General features: G+C 38.2%; 2 protein-coding genes across 2 annotated transcripts in view; one reads left to right on the plus strand and one right to left on the minus strand.

Annotated features, from left to right (window-relative positions):
* Positions 1-18,295, plus strand: part of il17a/f2 (interleukin 17a/f2) — a 410,073-nt gene that overhangs the window by 368,935 nt on the left and 22,843 nt on the right. The window lies entirely within an intron of this gene.
* top3b (DNA topoisomerase III beta) overlaps positions 1-18,295 on the minus strand; it is a 99,102-nt gene that overhangs the window by 46,420 nt on the left and 34,387 nt on the right. The window contains exon 5 of the mRNA XM_062025690.1: positions 12,137-12,330. Coding sequence (XP_061881674.1) covers positions 12,137-12,330 — 194 coding nt within the window. The remainder of the gene's footprint in view (positions 1-12,136; positions 12,331-18,295) is intronic.

The following is an 18,295-nucleotide window of genomic DNA, read 5'->3' on the forward strand; positions in this document are numbered from 1 at the left end:
GTGTAAAAGGTATCTACATCAGAAGACATTTGGCTGTAATCAACCACTATAGAGTGGCTCAATGATCAAGGAGTATACAATATAGTGTTGACTATAGAACAAGCATTCTAAACAAAAGTTGTATGGTGATGAAAGATTAAGCTGTTTGGCCATTATGACAGAATGTATGTTTGGACCACTCAGGGTGAGGCTGTCAAACTGAAAAACACTAGCAACTGTCATGCTTGGTGGTTGTATTATCATGTTATGAGGCTTTTTGTGCTGGCAATGCAGCTGGTACACTGCATATTGAGGATAATATGAAGGAGGAATATTATACCCTTAGCTAAGAGTTTATAACTCAATTTTTGCAGGGAGCTGATCATTTTCAATGGTTCCAGAAATAATTACACCGGTTTCTGGTCTGAAGATCATTTACTTTCAAAAACTTTTGTAAAACTGCAAAACAGTTAAAAGAAACGCATTACTATTTGTGTTGTACAAAATAAACAAAAATACAAAAAAAAATACAAAAAAATGTGTGTACAAAAGGAAATTAGCATGCAAATTAATAATAAATGTGTACCAACAAACACACGTGTTACTTGTGCATGGCACAGCTAGCAATATTCAAAATTAACTTGCTCTCATTAGCAGAAAAAACAATTTAGAAAGAAATTACCTTAAACATAATTTAGAGCAGTTCAGTAAGTTGACAACATTATTAGGCACTTACAGATTGTCTTGCCAAAGGCTACTACCTAAGAAAATACACAAAAGTGTGTTCCAGTGCTGCTTTCAAAATGTTCCATCCATCTATCCATTTTCTACGGCTTGTCCATTATGGGGTCGCAGGGGGTGCTGGAACCTATCCCGGCTGTTTGTATTAAATTGCCTGCTGCTCACAAGTGGATGATGCTACATTGTGCTGCCTCCACAAAGTTATTACCAAAGAAGACAATTTACAGATATAAAAAATCAGACATCCCATCATTTATTCTCTGTATGCTTTAGACTATTTGAGTTTCCTCTCCCTCTTCATGTGCCTAACTTGTTGGGGGTAAAAAGCAATAGTCAGTAAGACCCTTAAGTGGTCATTGATGACTGTCATTCTGTTTGGGCTTGTTTAGCAGAAGCTAATTGGCTCCGATTGGAGTTGGGCAGGCACAGGGGATAGTGGAGACTTGGCTTTTCATCTTTTCTCCACAATGGAGACTGTGCTACTGTTTTTTTAGTTGTTGGTCCAATGCATGGGACATTTACTTTTCAAAAATGGCCAATGGGCACCATTGATTTAAAAAAGTAAGAGTGATAGACCTTCTTTGTATGAAGGCACTTGCTTACTATCGAAGCAGCTCAACCACCCATTTGTGCTGCAACCACAGCTACTAACGTTAGCAGTGAAGATGTTGGCAATTTAGCAAAACATAACATTAGCTCTACTATAAACTAAACCATAGGAGAACTGAGCACCGCTTCTGAGCACTAAGAGAATATAATGACACAGGGTCTATAAAAAGTATTTGGTCATCCCAAAGAAGAAATTATAGACATGTGGTCAGCATAGCTGCTTTGTTCACTGTCGTCTACTAGAAGTGATTTCTTGATATTATTTCATGACTTTCTTTTGTGATGATGAACAATGATCATGTTAATGTTGTAATTTACAACACTGTGATTGATAAGTTTTATTAATTTCATATTATCTGAAGCATATGAAAAGTACAGAGCCCCTAAAGGGACATGGGAATTTTTTTTTTTTTAGACATGTATCTCGTGCGCACGAGAAAGTATCTCGTGGCCACGAGAAAGTTTCTCGTGCGCACGAGAAACTTTCTTGTGGCCACGAGAAAGCATTGGATGCGTGCTCATGGTTTGAGGTGTGTGTTAAAATGGCAGTTTAGGAGTTTAGTTTGGATGTATTCATTTATGTGAATTACATAAATGAATACATCCAAACACGTTGTACATATTTATTATGTGCAGGAAGAAATAACAGTTACAATTGTGTGTGTATCTTCCAAACAAGAAATAAGTTTTATCACATCAACATCGGACTAACTGGCACACTCCGCTTCGCTGCAGGTCCGCAAGCCACGCCCACCCCCCACAGCCACAGAAGAGGAAAACTGTCCTTTCCCGGGCATGATAAAGTCTTAAATAATGTCAAACACGTAGCGTTACAATAACCAGGAAGATTGTCTCACACCTACTAATCAAGCATTCACATTTTGCCACAACACACATGGGGGAAAGTCCTAGTTGGAAATACAGCCAAATTAACTCCTAAACTGCCATTTTAATACACAGCTCAAACCATGAGCACGCATCCAATGCTTTCTCGTGGCCATGAGAAAGTATCTCGTGGCCACGAGAAACTTTTTATCCAAAAAAAAAAAAAAAAAAAAATCTTTATTTTATTTTATTTTTTTATATAAAAAGTTTCTCACGAGATACTTTCTCGTGCGCACGAGATACATGTCTAAAAAAAAAATAATTCCCATGTCCCTTTAGGGGCTCTGTAGAAAAGCAACAGGTTCAACATTAAATAATTGTCTTTGTATTTCTCATAAACATAAGTGTTTTTACAGTGTGTTGATGTGTTAACGTCAGCATTTTATTTTGATCAGATGATTTAGTAAATGGCTAAATCTGATAAAAACAAATTACTTCATGAAGCCACTTTTTGGATATATATAATTTGATCTGTCACAATAATGTTATGAATTCAAGATTAGATTAATTATTTACAGATCATAATTAATGACTGAAGTGGCATTTACCCATCACTACATACATGCCTGTTATAGTAATACAGATGTTCCTCGGTTTATGACGGTCTAAATTACATTTCGTGGTTACCAACGCACTCCCAAAAAATAAATACAAAATTCATTTTAGTCTATCGTTTGTTAAGAGATTCTCTAGATAACTAGTTAGTGCTAAAGGAAGATACAGTAGTTTGTGTGTGTCATGGTGCTACTTGTTGGTGAGGCAGCAATCACAGCTGCACTGTGCACTCTCTGCTCCGAGTTTGACAGCTAAACTGTGCACACAACTCACACAGACTGAAAGCTTTTCTGAGTAAGAATACAAGAGCATTGGTTTTGGGTAAACTTTATAATTACCGTAGAAGTTAAAGGCCTACTGAAACCCACTACTACCGACCACGCAGTCTGATAGTTTATATATCAATGATGAAATCTTAACATTGCAACACATGCCAATACGGCCGGGTTAACTAATAAAGTGCAATTTTAAATTTCCCGCTAAACTTCCGGTTGAAAACGTCTACATATGATGACGTATGCGCGTGACGTCAATCGTTGAAACGGAAGTATTAGTATCCCATTTAATCCAATACAAAAAAGCTCTGTTTTCATCTCAAAATTCCACAGTATTCTAGACATCTGTGTTGGTGAATCTTTTGCAATTTGTTTAATGAACAATGAAGACTGCAAAGAAGAAAGTTGTAGGTGGGATCGGTGTATTAGCGGCTGGCTGTAGCAACACAACCAGGAGGACTTTGACTTGGATAACAGACGCGCTGCCGACGCTAGCCGCCGACTGCACGGATGATCGGGTAAAGTCCTTCGTCCTTCCGTCGATTGCTGGAATGCAGGTGAGCACGGGTGTTGATGAGCAGATGAGGGCTGGCTGGCGTAGGTGGAGCGCTAATGTTTTTATCATAGCTCTGTGAGGTCCTGTTGCTAAATTAGCTTCAATGGCGTCGTTAGCAACAGCATTGTTAAGCTTCGCCAAGCTGGGAATTATTAACCGTGTAGTTACAGGTCCATGGTTTAATAGTATTGTTGATCTTCTGTCTATCCTTCCAGTCAGGGATTTTTTATTTTTTTTTCTATCTGCATATGAGCCCGATGCTATCACGTTAGCTCAGTAGCTAAAGAGCTTCGCCGATGTATTGTCGTGGAGATAAAAGTCACTGTGAATGTCCATTTCGCGTTCTCGACTCTCATTTTCAAGAGGATATAGTATCCGAGGTGGTTTAAAATACAAATCTGTGATCCACAATAGAAAAAGGAGAAAGTGTGGAATCCAATGAACCCTTGTACCTAAGTTACGGTCAGAGCGAAAAAAGATACGTCCTGCACTGCACTGTAGTCCTTCACTCTCACTTTCCTCATCCACGAATCTTTCATCCTCGCTCAAATTAATGGGGTAATCGTCGCTTTCTCGGTCCGAATCTCTCTCGCTGCATTGTAAACAATGGGAAAATGGGAGGAGTCCTTCCTCCGGTGACGTCACAGTACTTCCGGTTTAGGCAAGGCTTTTTTTTTTATCAGCTACCAAAAGTTGCGACCTTTATCGTCATTGTTCTCTACTAATTCCTTTCGGCAAAAATATGGCAATATCGCGAAATGATCAAGTATGACACATAGAATGGATCTGCTATCCCCGTTTAAATAAAAAAAAATTCATTTCAGTAGGCCTTTAAATGAGCATCATAATAGGCTCAGAGAGAGGATAAACACCCACCAACATTTGCAGCACATTTGTTCCCAAAAGCTTAGCTGCTGTGATTGGTAAGTGTTGTTAACCACTTACTTTGTGGAAACCAGTACATAAAACAATTTAATTAACAAATGATTTGTTTAAAGTATTATTTTTAATATATCTATCTTGATTGTGTAGGTTGACAATTCAGTTCATTTGTGCTTGTTTGAGGAATATTTGTGCTTGAGTATTTTAAAATGTCAAACATGCACAATGTTTTGTGATGGACAAACGCCTCAACTGGCCAGAACACATGTGGACACCTTCCAGTGTCCACTTTGCCCCAGGATAGGTGGGTATGCTGGGCTCACATCTCACGTACTGGCCCACCAGAGGTCCATTGTAAATATGTAGGCAAGCACGTCTATATGATTATAGCTTGTAATCAATATTTAAGCTCTGAAGTCTGAAGACTGTCTATTGTTTGCTGTTTTACAACAGAGCACATTTTTCACACACACACACACACACACACACACACACACACACACACACACACACACACACACACACACACACACACACACACACACACACACACACACACACACACACACACACACACACACACACACACACCAAAAGCAGAGGTATCATAAGATTTAACATACAGTCTATTAAACAGTCAACATTTTAAGAATTAATCAATGATACAATTCTACACATTGAGTCTATTAGAGTGCTAAAACTGGCAGGAGTTAATCAGTAGTCAATATACCAGTGTGCAGCTTTTTTAAACATCACAAAATGGTTTTCTTTTTGAGGAAGTTAGATGTTGTTTTGTTGTTTGTTTTCATTGCTGCTATTTTAATTGTTTTTTATGATGTATAAACAAGGTTAATTGTTTTTTTTAGCACTTTGCTTTTCCTTTCTCTTAACTGGACAACATTATAATAGTAATTTAAATGTTTGTAACAGCTGAATGGGCAGCACAGTTACAGTATAAATAAATATTTATGAATGAATTACCAGTAGTCATCTTTGTTGCTTGTAAGCACATGCCTGAAATAACTTAAGCTGAATTTAGAAGTTGATGGAAAAATTAGAACCAATAAATATGTGTACGCTTTATTACCCAACTCATCGACTAATCGTTAAGATAGTCAATGACTAATCGACTATTAAAATAATTGTTAGTTGCAGCCCTATCCTACAGTGTCCTTTGTAATGAATTATGCAAATAAACCAATGATGTCAATTATCGAAAGATTTGGGGACAGCCAATAGCTACTGTCCTTACTGAGGAGTTGGCAACACCGGAAGATCAAGAGAGATCAGAAGAGATTGAGGTCAGTGAATAAGGAGATATAGAAGAGATACAAATTGAGAACACAGATGCAGAGGATGAGACAAAATAGACAGCAGACTAAACAGTGAAGATTATTTCAATATTTAATTTCTGGTTAATTAGGATTAACATTAGGAAGCCACAGTGCAGGGAGACCTGCTGAAAGTGAGGACATCAGTCTTAAGTACAAATCAACGTTAAAACAGGTCAATTTTTTCGAATGCATCATGACACTAAAGTCTCACTCTTGTCATTTTCTGAAACTTGGCAGCCCTGTCATATCTAATCTGGAAGCTGGTGCCAAAACCCCAACTATTTATACTCCAAACCAAAGAGAGCGTGCCCACGTAGAAGCAAGCTTATCTCTTGTCGTAGTTAGCTTCTACAGCTAATACCATGGCACACAGATAGTATGTTGGAAAAAGAGTTCCTCAGTGTTAAAGTTAAAGTTTAAGTCCCAACGATTGTCAAATGTAATCAATCAATCAAATTTAATCACACTGGGTGTGATTAAATTTGTCCTCTGCATTTGAGTGTTCGCTCTTACAATAACAATGTCACTACAGTCTGGTTATTATACGAGTTACGGAACGTAAATGAAGTATTGCTGACGTTTTTTGAATGCATTTTTAAAGTGATTTTGTGGTAGAATTGATTGCTCCCATTAGCTGCATTGCTGGCCACCAAAAACAAGTTGATTGTATATGTTAGAATGCAAAAAATGCAAAAAAATAAAATAAATAAATACAACTTTTATCTTTTTGTCTTTTATAAGTATAGTGAGCAATAGGCAACATTCAAAAGTCCAGTTCCCCTTTAAGAGGAATACAGCATTAAAAAACTTTTGAAAATTAAATAAAAAATCTGTAGAATTTAATGAAATAAAACATGTGGAAATAGCACAAGGATGTAACGTTTCGTCAAATTTTTAAAACTTTTATGAATCTTTGTCATCAACCTAGGAAATATACCTTGCAAAGGTTTGTTTAGATTTACATGGTGAAACTAATACAATGACATAGGCTCATAACATGCAACATGAGATATTTCAAACCTTCTTTTGATATAATGTTGATGTTTATTGCTTACAGCTTATAAAAATCAGTCAGAGATATTTTTTATTGTCAAAAAAATCTTATGTTGTTTTTGTTATTGTTTTAAAAGTCAGGAAATAAGTCCCTGGACACAGAGTGGATTCTAGGAAAAAAATAATAATAATAATTTATTCAGAGTGTAAAGTATGAATTAATTAACATTTTTTATCTATATTTTTACACAGCTTTCCCGTATTTTGTCTAATTATGAATGTGATCAAACATGTTATTATCATTCATTGATGCTGAAAATACTAGGTATCAGTATCAGCACTGGTATGATCCATACTGCTCCTGTAACTACCTGTTATTTGATCGATAACCAAATTTGTAGTATCGCCCAAAACTAATATGATGTACTAAAACAACAGAAGAATAATTGATTAATATTATTTTACCAGAATTGTAGCTAGAACCATGTTACAACATAAATAAACCAGCTGTTAACAGTAAATTAGCAAATAGATTAACAGTTTTAAGACATGGCCAAGAGGGCAGCATAAACAGTTTTTATAAATACATAACAAAAAAACAGGAGCTGTCACACACTATAGTTAAATAATAATAATAATAATAATAATAATAATGGATTAGATTTTATATCGCGCTTTTCTATTATTAGATACTCAAAGCGCTCTGTAGAAATTACCGAAATTTTCCGGAACATAGGACACACCAGATTATAAGGCGCACTGCCAATGGCGGGTCTATTCAGGTCTTTTTTCATACAAAAGGTGCACCGGATTATAATGCGCGGGTCGTATTATGATTTTTCTTCTAAATATATTTTTTTATTTTCTCCTGTCCAGCTTCTCAGGCAAATCATATTGTTGATGTAGATGCCCATATCGGCTGTACAAATTTACTTTACAAAAGAGAAGTGTGGGATACTTCTCTTGTTGCCTTATTTGTATTTGATTTTATTAAATGGATTTATATTATTATTTGGTACAGCCGGACCGGAGCAGGAGGGGATAGAACGACAAAAAAAGGAAGACAGAGGGGGAAATTGTGGGTACAAGAGGGGGATAAGACAGAGAGACAACAACAACAGCAAACACACCAATAACAATAACAACAACAACAATAAAACAACATCAGCAAATACGATATGTACAAATATGATGGTAAAAGTGATAGCAAAGAGTTAGTGAAATAAATAATAATACACAAATGACAATGAACATTATTACACAACAATTGGAGAAATACAAATACCAATAGAAATAGCACTATTGATAATGAATATGAACAATAATTACCTCTATAATCAACAATAAAATAGTTCAAAAGCAACAATACATATATGTAATGATAACTTGAAATACAAAAGAAAGCAGATAAATGGAAGGGAAGAAAGAGAAGCCAAATATATTAATCTTGTAGATTGTTATAGTAACAATTGGTTAAGCTTTGTCAGTGTGCCATGTGTTACCCAGTTTCCCCTAGGGCAACAACTTTAATACATGTTTGATAAAACGTGATTATATGCATGAGTGTATGTATGCATATGTACTTGTATATGTACAGTATGTGTATATGTACAGTATGTGTATATGTACAGTATGTTTGTACAGTAAATGCATATGTACAGCATGTATATATGTATGTTTGTACAGTGAATGTATATGTACAGTATGTGTAGAAGTATGTTTGTACAGTGAATGTGTGAACTTTGAGTGTGTAGGTATGTACTGTATTTGTGTATGTATGTGGGAGCATAGGTACCTATGTGTGTATGTATGAATAACTGTGTGTATGTGAGTATGTATGTGTATTTGTATGTACAATATATTTGACTCCCAGTGTGTGCGGGAGTTTTGCTAAATGTAAAACACTTCCTTGTGGTCTAAATAACATGTAATGGTGGTTATTTGGTCAAAATGCTGCATAGATTATGTTATACAGACCATCTTCAAGGAACATAGGACGCACCAGATTCTAAGGCGCACTGCCGAATGCGCGGGTCTATTCAGGTCTTTTTTCATACAAAAGGTGCACCGGGTTATAAGGCACATTAAAGGGGTCATGTTATGATGTTTTTTCTAAATTTAAAACACTTCCTTGTGGTCTAAATAACATGTAATGGTAGTTATTTTGTCAAAATGCTATCTATAGATTATGTTATATAGACCATCTTCAAGTCGCTTTCTGACAATTGCTTTAAGATGCGCCGTTTTGTGGGCGGTCTTATTTATGTGGCTTACCTTCGACAGCGTCTTCTCCCCGTTATCTTAGTTGTAACGGTGTAGCGGACGGGAGTCGAAGAAGTGCCAAAAGATGGAGCTAACTGTTTTACACAATGTGTCCGTCATGTCTTTTATTTTTCTGACTATAATGTGCAATAATGTTGGACTGTGCAATAAATGGCCTCTTGATAAGTGCAATAATACTGGACTGTGAAACAGAATAATGTGCAATAACCTGTCACATTACACCTCTGTCACTTTATTTATATATATATATGTATATATATATATATATATATATATATATATATATATATATATATATATATATATATATATATATATATATACAAACCCCGTTTCCATATGAGTTGGGAAATTGTGTTGGATGTAAATATAAACGGAATACAATGATTTGCAAATCCTTTTCAACTCATATTCAATTGAATGCACTACAAAGACAAGATATTTGATGTTCAAACTCAAACTTTATTTTTTTTTTTGCAAATAATAATTAACTTAGAATTTCATGGCTGCAACACGTGCCAAAGTAGTTGGGAAAGGGCATGTACACCACTGTGTTACATGGCCTTTCCTTTTAACAACACTCAGTAAACGTTTGGGAACTGAGGAGACACATTTTTTAAGCTTCTCAGGTAGAATTCTTTCCCATTCTTGCTTGATGTACAGCTTAAGTTGTTCAACAGTTCGGGGGTCTCCTTTGTGGTATTTTAGGCTTCATAATGCGCCACACATTTTCAATGGGAGACAGGTCTGGACTACAGGCAGGCCAGTCTAGTACCCGCACTCTTTTACTATGAAGCCACTTTGATGTAACACGTGGCTTGGCATTGTCTTGCTGAAATAAGCAGGGGCATCCATGGTAACGTTGCTTGGATGGCAACATATGTTGCTCCAAAACCTGTATGTACCTTTCAGCATTAATGGCGCCTTCACAGATGTGTAAGTTACCCATGTCTTGGGCACTAATACACCCCCATACCATCACAGATGCTGGCTTTTCAACTTTGCGCCTACAACAATCCGGATGGTTCTTTTCCTCTTTGGTCCGGAGGACACGACGTCCACAGTTTCTAAAAACAATTTGAAATGTGGACTCGTCAGAGATCACAGAACACTTTTCCACTTTGTATCAGTCCATCTTAGATGAGCTCAGGCCCAGTGAAGCAGACGGCGTTTGTGGGTGTTGTTGATAAACGGTTTTCGCCTTGCATAGGAGAGTTTTAACTTGCACTTACAGATGTAGCGACCAACTGTAGTTACTGACAGTGGGTTTCTGAAGTGTTCCTGAGCCCATGTGGTGATATCCTTTACACACTGATGTCACTTGTTGATGCAGTATAGCCTGAGGGATTGAAAATCACGGGCTTAACTGCGTACGTACAGTGATTTCTCCAGATTATCTGAACCCTTAGATGATATTACGGACCGTAGATGGTGAAATCCCTAAATTCCTTGCAATAGCTGGTTGAGAAAGGTTTTTCTTAAACTGTTCAACAATTTGCTCACGCATTTGTTAACAAAGTGGTGACCCTCTCCCCATCCTTGTTTGTGAATGACTGAGCATTTCATGGAATCTACTTTTATACCCAATCATGGCACCAACCTGTTCCCAATTTGCCTGTTCATGTGTGGGATGTTCCAAATAAGTGTTTGATGAGCATTCCTCAACTTTATCAGTATTTATTGCCACCTTTCCCAACTTCTTTGTCACGTGTTGCTGGCATCATATTCTAAAGTTAATGATTATTTGCACACAAAAAAATGTTTATCAGTTTGAACATCAAATATGTTGTCTTTGTAGCATATTCACCTGAATATGGGTTGATAATTATTTGCAAATCATTGTGTTCCGTTTATATTTACATTTAACACAATTTCCCAACTCGTATGGAAACGGGGTTTGTATATATATATATATATATATATATATATATATATATATATATATATATATATACATACTTATATATATATATATATATATATATATTTATATATATATATATATATATATATATATATATATATATATATATATATATATATATATATATATACTTATATAGATATATATATACAGTCGTGCTCATAAGTTTACATACCCTGGGAGAATTTATGATTTCTTGGCCATTCTTCAGAGAATATGAATGATAACACAAAAACCTTTCTTCCACTTATGCTAATGGTTGTGTGAAGCTGTTTATTGGCAAACAACTGTGTTTACTCTTTTTATATCAAAATGACAAAAGAAAGTACCCAAATGACCCTGATCAAAAGTTTACATACCCCAGTGACTTTGATCTGATAACATGCACAAAAGTTGACACAAACAGGTTTGAATGGATAATCAAGGTTCCAATCCTCACCTGTGACCTGTTTGTTTGTAATTAATGTGTGTGTATAAAAGGTCAGTGAGTTTCTGGGCTTCTGACAGACCATTGCATCTTTCATCCAGTGCTGCACAGATATTTCTGGATTCTGAGTCATGGGGAAGGCAAAATAATTGTCAAAGGATCTGCGAGAAAAGGTAATTGAACTGCATAAAATAGGAAAGGGGTATACAAAGATATCCAAGGAATTGAGAATGCCAATCAGCAGTGTTCAAACGCTGATTAAGAAGTGGAAAATTAGGGATTCAGGTAGACCAGCAAAGATTTCAGCCACAACAGCCAGGAAAATTGTTCCAGATGCAAAGAAAAATCCACAAATAACTTCAGCTGAAATACAGGACTCTCTGAAAAATTGTGGTGTGGCTGTTTCAAGATGCACAATAAGGAGGCACTTGAAGAAAAATGGGCTGCATGGTCAAGTGGCCAAAAAGTAAAATGTTGGTCTCTTCACTCCAAATTACTTTGTTCCAGAAGTTTTGAGGCTTGTCTCTGTGCTGTTTGGCGTAATGTAAGCGGGATATTTTGTGACATTTGCGCAGAAATGGCTTTCTTCTGGCGACTCGACCATGCAGCACATTTTTATTATTATTTATTTATTATTATTATTATTTTAGTTTGAGGAAAGTAGTTGGTTTAGGTCAATTGAAAAAAAATTACCGAGTAAACGCGCAGCCAATCCGTAGATCCAGTTCCTGCCGTGCATCCACGGAAAGTGATTCATTGTGGTTTGGCTCTCCAAGTTGATTCATAGCCTTCCAGATATCAGTTTCAGTAATGGAGCTGAATCTGGCACGGTAAATAGTCCTCTCCCTGACACCCACTTTCATGACAGGTTGTACAGCATCAATAACCTAGGAAAAGATATTCAAAAGATAAATCTTTCCAGACATTCAATACTTACAAATAACTTTTATGGCCTGGTCAATACAGCAATGTTGATGAGAAACTGTAATGGTGTATTGTCCCCCAAAAATCGATATAGCAATTATGTCTCAGGAAAAGTTGTCCCAGACACAGGCATACAGTACAAACTTTAAAACTATCATGATTTTACCTGTAAAACAGCAAGTATACCTATGTCAATAACACATTTAAAACACAAGAGGCGTTGCCAAGGAAAGTATGTATTTCAGAATGGGGCCAATAAAAGAAACGACTGACATGGACAAAAAGTACAAAAATTGGAAGACTGGAAAAAAGTGTTGCGGTCATATGAACCCAAGTTTGAGGTCTCTTGCCTTCCAGAGGAGTCACATCTTGGTTTGACCCAGTCGACGATGTAATGGACTGTCACACAATTACGGTCAGCGCCAAGTAAGTGACTTAACCTTATTGTGCGGCTATAATCTTCCTCACTTCGGCATACATTTTTGGTGTGAAATATGCCCAGCTTGGCAACTCGAGAATAGTTTTGATTCGGGTTTAAATGGTAAACAACTCAAATTAATGTTTTATCCAGAAGCATACATTTGTCCAAATGTGGCCTAGTAGACGCCTTGTGGGTTTCCTGGACGTCATCTACATCGCTATAAGAAAAATCTAAAGAAGAAAATCCCTCTGCCATCTTGCACTAGTTTTTTTAATATATAAATTCCCCGCTTGAATATTCCCTTTTTCTTTTCTCCGACTCTCTCGTCGTCATTTGGGGTGTCTGCTGTGATTTCCCTTCCTGGTTTGATGACCAGCCCTATCTTGCCTCTGATTGGCCTGTCCCTAATGTTTTGCCATAATCTCAACCAATCGTGACTCATCATAGTAAACAACCAACCAATCAGATGTTCTTATACGTGCAAGCACGTCTTGGAAGGAGGAAAGGGAGGGTTTTAGTAACCCATGGAGTTTTGCAAGGGAGTGGGAAGCGGGGGAGAACAAGGAACACAACAAATAAGCGGTGTTTGGTCATTTTAATGAGAAATAAATTATATGGATATTATGATATTTTCTTAATTCATATCCTGTTTAAAAATATATCGATATATATTACAAACTCGATATATTGCCCAGCCCTAATTAAATGCCCCACATGTGGGAGAAGGTGTGCTTCAGACTTCGCAGCCATCAAATGGCCACCCAACTTGATCTCACACTCATCACTTAGCTATTCTAAACCCTAGCAATTAAGCTACACTAATCACCGTTGGGGGGGGGGGGGGGGGTGTCTTTATCAAATCCGATGGACCACCAAGACAGAGAGTAGTTTACAGTACATTACTGTACATTGGACCAGGAAGAGAGTAGTTACGAGACCATTGGGACACGTGAGACATAGTTTGTAAAAATGTCAATTAATAAATGACAGGGTGCTTTAAAAGAAATTTAGTAAAAAAACAAACCTCTTACCAGACATACCAGTGGGGCAAAAAAGTATTTAGTCAGCCACCAATTGTGCAAGTTCTCCCACTTAAAAAGATGAGCAAGGCCTGTAATTTTCATACACTTCAACAATGAGAGACAGACTGGGGGATAATCCAGGAAATCACATTGTAGGATTTTTTATTAATTAATTGGTAAATTCCTCTGTAAAATAAGCATTTGGTCACCTACAAACAAGCAAGATGTCTGGCTTTCAAAGACCTGTAACGTCTTCTTTAAGAGGCTCCTCTGTCCTCCACTCGTTACCTGTATTAATGGCACCTGTTTGGCCTTGTTATCAGTACAAAAGACAAAAGTCCACAATCTCAAACAGTCACACTCCAAACTCCACTATGAGCAAGACCAAAGCGCTGTCAAAGGACACCAGAAACAAAATTGATTGAAGAAATCAACTGTGGGCAATTATTAGAAAATGGAAGACACACAAGACCACTGATAATATCCTTTGATCTGGGGCTCCACACAAGATCTCACCCCGTGGGGTCAAAATGATCACAAGAACGGTAAGCAAAAATCCCAGAATCACACAGGGGGACCTAGTAAATGACTTGCAGATAGCTGGGACCAAAGTAACAAAGGATAACATCAGTAACACACAGCTGCCAGGAACTCAAATCCTGCAGTGCCAGACATGTCCCCCTGCTTAAGCCAGTACATGTCCAGGCCCGTATGAAGTTTGCTAGAGAGCATTTGGATGATCCAGAAGAGTATTGGGAGAATGTCATATGGTCAGATTAAACCAAAATATAATTTGTTGGTAAAAACTCAACTTGTGTTTGGAGGAGAAGGAATGCTGAGTTGCATCTAAAGAACACCAAACATACTGTGAAGCATGGGGGTGGAAACATCATGTTTTGGGGCTGTTTTTCTGCAAAGGGACTAGGATGAGTCATCCGTGTAAAGGAAAAAATGAATGTATGTATTAGGGGTGTAACGGTACGTGTATTTGTATCGAACCGTTTCGGTACGGGGGTTTCGGTTCGGTTTGGAGGTGTACCGAACGAGTTTCTAAGCTAAAGTCTTAACAAGCTGCTTTGCTTCTTCTGCCTCTGTCTCAGCACCCAGCATTGTCCCACCCACACAACCATCTGATTGGTTACACAAAAAGCGGCAACAGCCAATCAGCAGTGCGTATTCAGAGCGGTAACAGCCAATCCGCAGTGCGTATTCAGAGCGCATGTAGTCAGCGCTTCAGCGTCGAGCGATAGGTGTTTAGCAGGTGAGCATAAGGCAGCGTACTCTCCTCAAATTATAATAAACACCTCCCAGTCAACTACTAGTAACATCACTATGAGCCCTTTGACCATTTAGAAACTTAAACTGCAACTCAGCTCGCTCGCAGTCCTGGCTTGAGGTTAAGGCTAATTAGCTTTTAGCGTAACGTTAGCTCATTTTGCGGTGTGTGTGTGTGTGTGTGTGTGTGTGTGTGTGTGTGTGTGTGTGTGTGTGTGTGTGTGTGTGTGTGTGTGTGTGTGTGTGTGTGTGTAGTCTCTCCTATTGCTTTTTACTATTTTTTTCAGCTATAGTTACATTAATCATTAGTAATGTAGCAGCCTAGTTTTGAATGGCAGGGTCCCTGCTGTCACATGTTGATAAAAATATAACATTTATATAATAAAAATCAACTACAGGCTTCCCAAATGCTGTAATAAATTAAGCATGATGAGTTGACTTGAAACTGCTTAATGTTGCACTTTTTATATGTAGAAGAAAAGTTTTGTCATTGTATTTAATCTGAGCAACAACTTGAGGCAGTTTAATGTTGATTAACGTGGGCAAAATTATTATAGTGTTCCCAATGTTAAAAGGATAAAGCCATTGTTTACAAATTTGGTAAATAAATAACACAAAAATGTATATTTTGTTGTTTTCTTACTGTGCCGAAAATGAACCGAACCGTGACCTCTGAACCGAGGTACGTACCGAACCAAAATTTTTGTGTACCGTTACACCCCTAGTATGTATGTATCGTGACATTTTGAGTAAAAACCTCCTATCAGCAAGGACATTGAAGATGAAACGTGGCTGGGTCTTTCAGCATGACACTGATCCCGAAAACACCGTCTGGGCAATGGAGGATTGGCTTCGTAAGAAGCATTTCAAGGTCCTGGAGTGGCCTAGTCAGTCTCCAGATCTAAACCCCATAGAAAATCTTTGGGAGTTAAAAGTAGGTGTTGCCCAGCGACAGCCCCAAAACATCACTGCTCTAGAGGAGATCCGCATGGAGGAATGGGCCAAAATACCAGCAACAGTGTGTGAAAACCTTGTGAAGACTTACAGAAAACGTTTGACCTGTGTCATTGCCATTATTGGGTATTTAACAAAGTATTGAGATTAACTTTTTTTATTGACCAAAATACTTATTTTCCACCATCATTTGCAAATAAATTCTTTAAATATCAGACAGTGATTTTCTCCTTTTGTCTTTCATAGTTGAGGTATACCTATGATGAAAATTATTACAGGCCTCTCTCATCTCTTTAAGTGGGAGAACTTGCACAATTTGTTACTGACTAAATACGTTTTTGCGCCACTGTACTTGTCCCGGATATACACTGTATGCATGATGACAGCAGGTGTTATGTCAGACAGTGGAGGTTTAGTACGTGGCAAAAATGTCCATGACAAATAATTGTAAATTCGATTCCAGTGGAGTAAAATTACTGCCAAAACTCAATGAAAACTAAAAAAAAATGTTTCTCAATGTCTAACGATTCTCAAGTACACTGAACAAAATATAAATGAAAAATTGTTTTTGCATTTTTTATGAGTTGACTCAAAGATCTAAAACCTTTACTGTATACACAAACAAGCTATTCCTCTCAAATATCGTTCAAAAGTCAGTCTAAATCTGTGTTAGTGAGCACTTCTTTCCCAAGATAATTTATCCCACCTCACAGGCGTGGCATATCAAGATGCTAATTAAACAGCATGATTATTGCACGGTATGCCGTAGGCGGTCCACAATAAAAGGCCACTCTGAAATGTGCAGTTTTATCTCAAAGCACAATGCCGCAGATGTCGTAAGTTCTGAGGGAGCGTGCAGTTATGGTAAATGGTAATTGGGTCGTACTTGTATAGCGCTTTTCTACCTTTTTTTTTTTTAAGGAACTCAAAGCGCTTTGACACTATTTTCCACATTCACCCATTCACACACACACATTCACACACTGGTTAGCATGCTTTTTATTTATTAAGCAAATGCAAAGTCATTTGGCCAAGCAGTTTCCTCCTGGTCTGCAGTGTGGAGGGTGACCATTCCTCCTCTTAGCCTTTGGAGAGGGCAGGCTTCAATTATGTGTTCCACTGTCTATTCCTCTTCAAAAGCACACAGCAGGCTAGGGTACTGCCCCATCTGTGAAGGCTGGCCAAGGACAGGCCATGTCCAGTCCTGAATCTGTTGATGGTTGACCACTGTGTCATCAGGAGGTTTATTGGGGGCCTCCTTGTACGCCCATTCCTTCTCCCTAGCTGATTGAATGGTTAAGTCAGCTTGTGGGGTGTTCTTCCAAAAGGGGTGTCTAGATGGGAGTTGAGCAGTAGGTGTGTTGAGGATGTCTTTATGGATTGGTAGTTGGGGGGGGGGTCTTCAATCTTTTAATGCATCCTTTGGGTGTGTGCTGTTCACCGGATATGTGGAGGTGCAATATTTGATAGGACAGGGAGCCAGGGGAGTGGTGTTGAGCGAATGGTACCAGTTGTGATTCCTATGGTTGTGTTGAGCTGGGTGTCCATGTGTGGGATGACCTGGACCAAACAGAGGCACAATACTCTGCAAGGACCAGTGCTCAAGTGTGTAGTGTGGAGGTTGACGTGCCCCATTTCGTACCAGCAAGCTTGCAGGGCAGGTTGCTTCTGTACTTCAATTTAGTCGCCGTCCCTTTTATATGTTCCTTGAAGGATTGGGTCCTGTCAAGGGTCACTCCAAGGTAGGTTGGATTAGGGGCATGTTTAAATTTAAGCCCGCTCAGGTAAATGTTGAGTTTGCTGGCAGCGTTTGCATTGTGGAGATTGAATACACTGGAAACAGTTTTTGCTGGGCTTGGTTTTAGACACCAAGTTTTACAGTACTGGTTCAGTTTAGGGCAGCACGGTGGGACAGGGGTTAGTGCATGTGCCTCACAATACGAAGGTCCTGAGTAGTCCTGAGTTCAATCCCGGACTCGGGATCTTTCTGTGTGGAGTTTGCATGTTCTCCCCGTGACTGCGTGGGTTCCCTCTGGGTACTCCGGCTTCCTCCCACCTCCAAAAACATGCACCTGGGAATAGGTTGATTGGCAACACTAAATTGGCCCTAGTGTGTGAATGTGAGTGTGAATGTTGTCTGTCTATCTGTGTTGGCCCTGCGATGAGGTGACGACTTGTCCAGGGTGTACCCCACCTTCCGCCCGAATACAGCTGAGATAAGCTCCAGCACCCCCGCGATCCCAAAAGGGACAAGCG

The sequence above is a fragment of the Entelurus aequoreus genome, linkage group LG17 (assembly GCF_033978785.1).
Source record: "Entelurus aequoreus isolate RoL-2023_Sb linkage group LG17, RoL_Eaeq_v1.1, whole genome shotgun sequence".
Classification (NCBI taxonomy): Eukaryota; Metazoa; Chordata; class Actinopteri; order Syngnathiformes; family Syngnathidae; genus Entelurus; species Entelurus aequoreus.